This window comes from Hevea brasiliensis, chromosome 2 (genome assembly GCF_030052815.1).
Source record: "Hevea brasiliensis isolate MT/VB/25A 57/8 chromosome 2, ASM3005281v1, whole genome shotgun sequence".
In the NCBI taxonomy this organism is placed as follows: Eukaryota; Viridiplantae; Streptophyta; class Magnoliopsida; order Malpighiales; family Euphorbiaceae; genus Hevea; species Hevea brasiliensis.
The window spans coordinates 6173287-6181179 of record NC_079494.1 but is presented as its reverse complement, the minus strand read 5'-3'; the positions used below and the strand labels follow the sequence as shown (position 1 = coordinate 6181179).

At 34.1% G+C, this 7893-nt stretch overlaps 1 protein-coding gene across 1 annotated transcript; it reads left to right on the top strand.

Annotated features, from left to right (window-relative positions):
- The first annotated feature begins 462 nt into the window (after positions 1–462).
- On the top strand, positions 463–3755 carry LOC110652187 (protein NRT1/ PTR FAMILY 4.5-like). Its single transcript, XM_021807738.2, has 4 exons — positions 463–680; positions 2115–2561; positions 2634–2758; positions 2840–3755. Exons 1-4 carry the CDS (start codon positions 465–467, stop codon positions 3714–3716), a joined length of 1665 nt encoding a protein of 554 aa, XP_021663430.2. The 5' UTR covers positions 463–464; the 3' UTR covers positions 3717–3755.
- Positions 3756–7893: the final 4138 nt, after the last annotated feature.

Sequence of the window (7893 nt, the reverse complement as noted above, 5' to 3'; positions counted from 1 at the left end):
GGTTCTCTTCTTCCTTTCCTGATCAAAAACGAAAGCAAGCTCTCAACAAAAATGGTAAGCTTATTTCTGAATTTCTAGTGTCGACCACTTAGTAAGAAAGGTGGTGGCCGTATCCCCATGTCATTTTTCTAGCTGCCTAGATAGTAGAGGACTCGATCAATCCAGCCACCACCTTTCTCAGTGACTAAAGAAGCTTTCTTTTTTTTCGAACACTAGTGTTGAATGAACACTTGGAATTAATAATAAATTTACGTTTGATATGCTCGATTGATCGCCAGGGAATCTGCAGAGATGTTAAAACTGGAGGCAGAGCCAAGCTTGAAAAGAGGCTTGGTGGAAATAGAGCTGCACTTTTCGTATATGGTATTTATTGGCTGAAAGTTTTCTTTCTTTTCATTTTTAATTTCTTTGCATGTATTATACATTGATGAACTTGAGGTTGGTTTTGGTGAATTTGTGAAGCTATGGAGGGGCTGGAGAACATGGCATTTGTCTCAAATGCTATAAGCCTTGTGACTTATTTCTATGGGTATATGAACTTCAGCTTAACAAAATCTGCCACCTCGCTTACCAACTTCATGGGAACTTCCTTTTTATTAACACTGTTTGGAGGCTTCATCTCAGACACATTCTTGTCTAGATTCAAGACTTGCGTCTTGTTTGGATTCATAGAACTACTGGTATGCATGTTCATATCTTTTTTTTCTCTCCAACTTCTAAATCATAACTGCACTGATACGGTCGGTGTTAGAGACAACCACCATGAACTAAAGCTGATGGATGGGGTTGGTGTTATTTATTTTTTAAAGCCTTGGGAGAATTATAATTTTTTGATAAACTTTACTCTACCCAATAATGGAGCTTATGAATATTAGTATATATATTATATTTTAAATTTCTGTAGTAAAGTCTTATCATATTGTATTATTAAATTTTTATATACTTTTTTTAAGTAAAAAAAATTGTTCACGTTTTTTTTATAAATATGATAAATGAAATAAATATTTTTATGAAGATAAAATGAACCGAGCCTAACATTTTCGTAAAAGTTAGTTTAGTGGATAAAGATCTGTTCAAGTTTTATATATAACACAAATACCTTATTCTAAATCAATATAGCCAATACACCCTACTCGCCTAGACATGAACATCTAGAAGATAAAATTTGTAGGCAAAATACATCTGTAATAGTAAATAATATATAAATTTTGATTCATCAACATTTATCATTCTCTTAAAATTGAAAAATGAAATAATAACTAACAAATTCTTTAAAGCTATGAGAGACTAATCAACCAAATGGAACATGTGTAGCAACCACCAATACAATGTTCATTACCTATTAAATGAGAGAAATTTTAGAATATAATTGTTATATGTATAATTATTATACTATAATTATTAACGATAATAAGTTTTATAAATTTAATCATAATTAATTTAATATATATTCGTTGTACACAGTTCCTTAGATATTAAAACTAATATATACTAATACTTTAATTATTTCAGTATATAATTGCATTAGTTATGGAGGCTAGAGGGAAATTGCTTTAAAGGCAAGGCCTTTCCTTTAAGAGAAAAGGCTACGATTCCTGGGAGAGGAGCCAAGACCATGGAGCACAGCACATGGCCAACGTCGTATTAATGGAAGTTGTCTGTCTGTCCGTTGACTTGACAACATTAACTGAATGAATATTGCCAATTAATTATTGCATATATATGTATATATATATATATATGATTGGTTGGTGATTGAATCAATGATATAAGAAATAAATTTAGCAAATCATAATATTTCTGCATGTCACTCACAATGTTAAAGTTTTGGTGAGAGTCTGTCTTTTTCGAATTTTTTTTTATCTAGACTTGATTTATTATGAATATAAGACACATAATATTTGTAAAATTCATTTATTAAATACATGAATCTCACATATTTATATCTTAGATTTATGATAGATTGAGTATAGGCAAGAATTTTCATCTCTTTCTTCGTTAGTTTGATAAGAATAAATTAATTAACAGCCAGCATTTAAAATCATGATGAACATATTTAATGATATAGCTTTGAGAAATGATCTAAGTTGTCCCATTTGATGGTGCATTTTCAGGGATACGCTATCCTAACAGTTCAAGCACACTTCCATCAACTAAGGCCAATACCTTGCAAAGGTGTTGCTCCAGATCATATGAATCAATGTGATGCAGCAAATGGGAGCCAAGAAGCGATTCTTTTCACTGGTCTTTACCTTGTTGCATTTGGTACTAGTGGGGTTAAATCTGCTTTGCCAGCCTTGGGTGCTGACCAATTCGATGAAAAGGACCCTAAGGAAGCAGCTTATTTATCTAGCTTTTTCAACTGGTTCTTGTTTAGTCTCACCTCTGGAGCTATAATAGGTGTCACTTTTCTTGTCTGGATAAGCACCAACCAAGGCTGGGAATGGTCATTTGCAGTGTGTACCATATCAGTCTTGTTTTCTATACTGTTCTTGTGCATGGGGAAGTCCCTGTATCGAACTAATGTGCCTAAAGGAAGCCCCATTCTTCGCATTGCTCAGGTAATTACTACCCAGAAACTTGAATGTATTTATTATAATATAGTCAGCCTCTGACAATCAAGGCAATTACAGGTTTTTGTGGCTGCAATACGAAATCGAAATCTTCCAATCCCGGAGATGACAGATGAATTGCATGAAATTCATGACAAAGAAGCAGGGAAGCAAGATGAAATCCTAGAAAGGACTGATCAATTCAGGTATTATAAAGTTGATTTCAAGTGGTTGCATGCTATAACTGATCACTTACACAAATGCACTGCCAAATTCCCGAATTTCAGGTTTCTTGACACGGCAGCAATTGTAAGGACAAACAATGGTGCATCAACATCAATCACCCTTGGACCCTGGAGCCTATGCACAGTTACACAGATTGAAGAAACAAAAATCCTACTTCGCATGCTCCCAATTATACTTAGCACAGTCTTCATGAACACATGTTTAGCTCAACTTCAAACTTTCACAATCCAACAGAGCACCACAATGGACACAAGTTTTATTGGATTTCACATACCTGGCCCCTCAATTCCAGTAATCCCCCTGCTTTTCATGTTTGTTCTGATCCCCATATATGATCGCATTTTTGTTCCACTAGCTCGGAAGATCACAGGAATTCCCACTGGAATTCGATACCTTCAAAGAATTGGGGTAGGGCTAGTGCTGTCAGCTATCTCCATGGCAGTTGCTGGATTTGTGGAAACACACCGCAAATCTGTAGCTATTGAACACAACATGGTCGACTCTATTGAGCCATTGCCAATGAGCGTGTTTTGGTTGGGATTCCAATATGCCATTTTTGGAGCAGCTGATATGTTCACCTTGGTTGGACTGCTAGAATTTTTCTACGCAGAGAGCTCAGCTGGGATGAAATCATTGAGCACAGCCATCTCATGGTGCTCCTTAGCTTTTGGGTATTTCATGAGCTCAGTGGTGGTGGCGATAGTGAACAAAGTTAGTGGTGGATGGTTGGCTAATAACAACTTGAACAGAGACAAGTTGAACTACTTCTATTGGTTGTTGGCAGTGTTGAGCATTGTAAATTTTGTTTTATATTTGGTGTGTGCATCTTGGTATAGATATAAGAAGGTGGAAGTGAAGCAAGTAGAAAATTCTGGTGAAGCCGATGCCAAGGGAAAGGCTGAATTGGTAGGAATTTAGAAATGTTAGAAGAAAACAGAATTTCCAAAAGGGTTTCCTCCTAAAGTTGTATTGATCTTCACAGTAGAAGTCTTCATTTTACATAAAAACGTAATTATGAGAAATTAAGTTCTCAAATTGTAGTTAATGAAATTCGAAAACAAGTAAAAATTTATTAAGTTTTATTTGTTTATAATAAATTTATTATAAACTCAAATAAGCAATGAATATTGAATGCAAACTCATGACCAAATTGAATAACGAATAAAAAGAAGAACTAAAAAGCCAAAATAATTAACAGAAAATTGTACAGTTCATACAGTTTGGTTTGATTTATATTTTTTTAAGAACCTTGGTTTTTTTATTTAATTTGATTTTTTTAGTTAAAAATTGATTGAACACCAAATCAACTAAAATGGTGAATTATAATTTAGTCTCTAAATATTGTTATTATTAATAAATTATTCTCTAAAATTTTCAAAATTCATTAAAATGTTCTTAATTTTTGCCTCTATCAACCCTATGATTTTCAAATTCAATCTAAAAATCAATGAAGGCAGAACATTAAAGATTTAAGGTTCAATCAGAATTAAGTTAAGATCGAACCAGACTACAGCATAAAATCCTATATAGTAATGTTATTGATCTAATACAAATCACCATATTTCATATAAATGACAATAAATCATGTTTTACATTATATTTAATTAAAAAAAATAAATATAACAATTCACATAAATTATGTTCAAAATAAGTCACTGTAATATAATAAAACAAAGGCTTAAAAATTAAAGAACAAAATGGTTTGGCCTTTTGAAAGTAAGATTTTAACAAAACGATGTCATTTTGATTAAATAGGGTTAATGAAAAAACAATAATGAAAACCCATCCAACACCATTGTTAACTCGATAATTATTCCATCCAATTTCAATTAGAATTAAAGTTCATTTTTGCCCTTGAACTTTTTGTCAATGTCCAATTTTACCTAATTTTAACTCTTTGGCCCAATTTACCTAAATTTTTTTGATTTAAGATTAAATTTGCCCCTTCTCATGGAAGTGAGACTCACGCACTGCTTCAGTGCGTGAGTTGTTTTTTTTTTTAATTTTTTAATATTAATTAATTAAAATATAGATTAATTACTTTAAGATCCTTTAAAATTTTAGTTATATGCAAATAAGCCCCTAACTAAAAATATTCTCTTTTTAACAAAAATTAAAATGATAATTATTTTAAGATCTCTAAAAATTTTGGTCAATTACAAATAAGCCCCTAATTAAAAATAGAATAATTAAAAAACATAGCAGACCATGCAAACCCTCCCCCCTCCCTTTCACTTTTCTTTTCTCTCTCGTTCCCCATTTTCTCTCCTCATTTTTACTCCGGCCAACCATTATCACCGCCGGCCAAGGTTCCAGCCGCCTTCCCCAACAGCCCCTAGCACTGACCGGCCGCCCTCCAGCAGCCATGGACACCGCAAGGACCCCCACGATAGCGAGAAAGGAGAGAGAGAGAGGTAGAAGCTTGTGCGAGACCGCCACTTCCAAGCTTCATACCGACGCCGTCTAGTGGTTATTTCCGACAAGGCAGGACTCATTCAACTCCTAGCACAGCAAGCTTCAAGACCCAACCAACCTCACCTCCTCCAATGGTGACCGGAGAGAGAAGATCCAACGAGGAAAAGTTCCAAAAAAATCATATGGGTTTCATCGATTTCCCACCAATTTTCTAGCGATCTGATCGTTAGATCGATAATCCTAGACCACCGTTAGACTCAGGGCAATGAAATCTTCGAGATGGGACCGGCCCCACTTCCATCGGACACTGTTTGAAAAAGGTGATCATCAGACGGTCCAAATCGCTTGATGAGATTTCGGGTCTTTTCAACTCTCAAAAATTAAAAATAATTTTATGATAATTATTGACAAATTTTGGGCTTAATTTAGGCGTAGTTGGATCTATGATAGCTCACGGGCCTCGGGACCGAGTTTTTTTGATCCCAGTCTAGGTGTCCGATGGGCTGTCCCATAAAGGGGTCGTGTTTACAGTCAATCCTAGCATTTTCATACATTCCGGATGTGTTCCAAGCGTCAGAATTGGCATAAGTAAATTTGAACCCTAAGTCTTTTCAATTACCTAGTGCCGAATTTAGAATAAAAATATATAAAATATTCATGGATAGCTAAAAAATTATAAATCCTTTTGTATTAGCTTCATAATATTGTTAAGGACTGCAGGACAGAATTTTAAAAATTTAAGAGCTCGTTTAAATGATTTAGAATAAAAAGATATTTATAAGGATTAAAAATGTAAATTTTCAAAATTATGGGTATTGACTGTTTTGGAGGGGCCATATGATGATGATGAGATGTGGATGTGGGATTTGTGTATTAGAAGTATTATTTGGATCACTTTGCAGGTTGGGTTGGTCCCAGATATAGGAGAAATTCTGTCGGATTTTCGACAAAACTTAGAATTTGTCCTTTGACTCTTTGAAGTTTTGTTTGAATAAATATTGATAAAATTTTTGATATAATGTTTAGGTGAGCCCGGCCAGCCTTCCTCCTCAGCCCAGTTGCCTCAGTGATCAACGGTTAATTTGTGAGTAGATATTGATTTTAATTACAATTTCAATATTATTATATATCCAATGCATGCTCATGCATTACATATAAATATATGTATGTTGCTAAATGCTAAGCACGTTTTATGTTGCATTTTCTTAATTGCAAAAATAGATGTGGATGTCGCTTTAAGATAATTTAGAGCTGTATGCGTGTGTCGGCGTGCGTGTGGTATGGTGTGATGGATATGGGTAGGATGAGCAAATCGGCTTGAACTTATCTCACTTAAGGCCCGGTTCTTTTTGAGAAAGTCGGGGTGAGCACGACTTTGAGTTGATCTCGCTGACCCCCGCAATTGAATTATTAAGCGAAAGTCCAACTCGAGTTGATCTTGCTGGCAGGTTTTGGACTAAGAGAGCTGTACAGGGAATCAGCTCCCATATATATTTTATTTGATATGGTATATGCATGTATGTGAGTACTCCAAATTATTTATTGGGTGAATATTATTTAAATTTGGTGAAAATTGTTGATCAGTGCTACATTTCATCTTTAGGAATGCATTAGAATTAGATAGTTATAGAAATTATTTTTAAAATCAATATCTTACTCTATGAGTAAAACGCTCACTCCTTTTCACCCTAATTTTTCCAGGCTACAGAAAGAATTCTTTTTCAAAATAACCTGCTTCCTTCCTCGCAGGTTAATTAGCAGTTATTTACTTGTATTATTAGTTCCCAAAATTGTAATATAGAACTCCATAAATGTTAGCAGCAGTAATAATTTTGTCAGGTGCCATGTAAATTTAAGTTTTAGAGTTTTTAATAAATGCAAAATTTTTATGATATTTAAATTGTTTGCAAATGATGGTATCAGGGTTGAGCAAGGCTTCCTTAACTTTAGTATCTGATGATTATCGGGTTGATTTGGTCAGAATAAAAGTATAATATTTTATTTTAATTTTATTTGCATGTTGAGCCTCAAATTTTGGCTCTGATTATGAATTTTTGGAATAATAAGGCTTACTACAGGTCTCGAAGGCTTTACACCAACTCAGGTCCTAGTACCGGTCCGATCCATAAATTAAGTCGTGACATAAACATTACTAAAACTTGAAGGGCAAAAATGAAATTTTAGCCATTTCAATTCATTTTTCCATTAGAGCTCCGCTAAAAGACTAATCTGCCTTTTGACTGGAACATTAAAAAAAAAAAAAAAAAAAAAAAATAGAAACCTTGACTACATTTAGAAACTTTTATTACATTTTCGCGACAACCAAAACCTGCTTCTGCAACTGAAATAGAAGCCTATGGTCATCAAGGACGAAAGGAATGCGATCCAGAGATAATTGATGCCTAAATCAATGTCACTGGCCTCCCTCCAAGCACTATCTGATCAATTGATGGGAAAATTTTCAAGGTTGGCCTTTTTTTTCTTTCAGTTTCAATTTTGGTATCACGATTTTTCTTCCTTGCAGAACACTGAATATTTTGCAGGACGCTGTGTTGTTTAAGGAAGGCATTGTAGGAAATTAGTCAAATTACTGCAACAGTAGAAAAGGAAAGAAGGCAACACTTCCTCTTGTATGATGGAAAATTTTTTAACATTATGCACAACATCAGTATAGACATCA

Bases quoted from the DNA above. Each gene is read 5' to 3' on its own strand.
- LOC110652187 (XM_021807738.2), top strand. From the start codon at position 465: ATGGAGGGGCTGGAGAACATGGCATTTGTCTCAAATGCTATAAGCCTT. The intron at 681-2,114 runs GTATGCATGTTC...GTGCATTTTCAG, and splicing joins TTGGATTCATAGAACTACTG to GGATACGCTATCCTAACAGT. The intron at 2,759-2,839 runs GTATTATAAAGT...CCCGAATTTCAG, and splicing joins GAAAGGACTGATCAATTCAG to GTTTCTTGACACGGCAGCAA.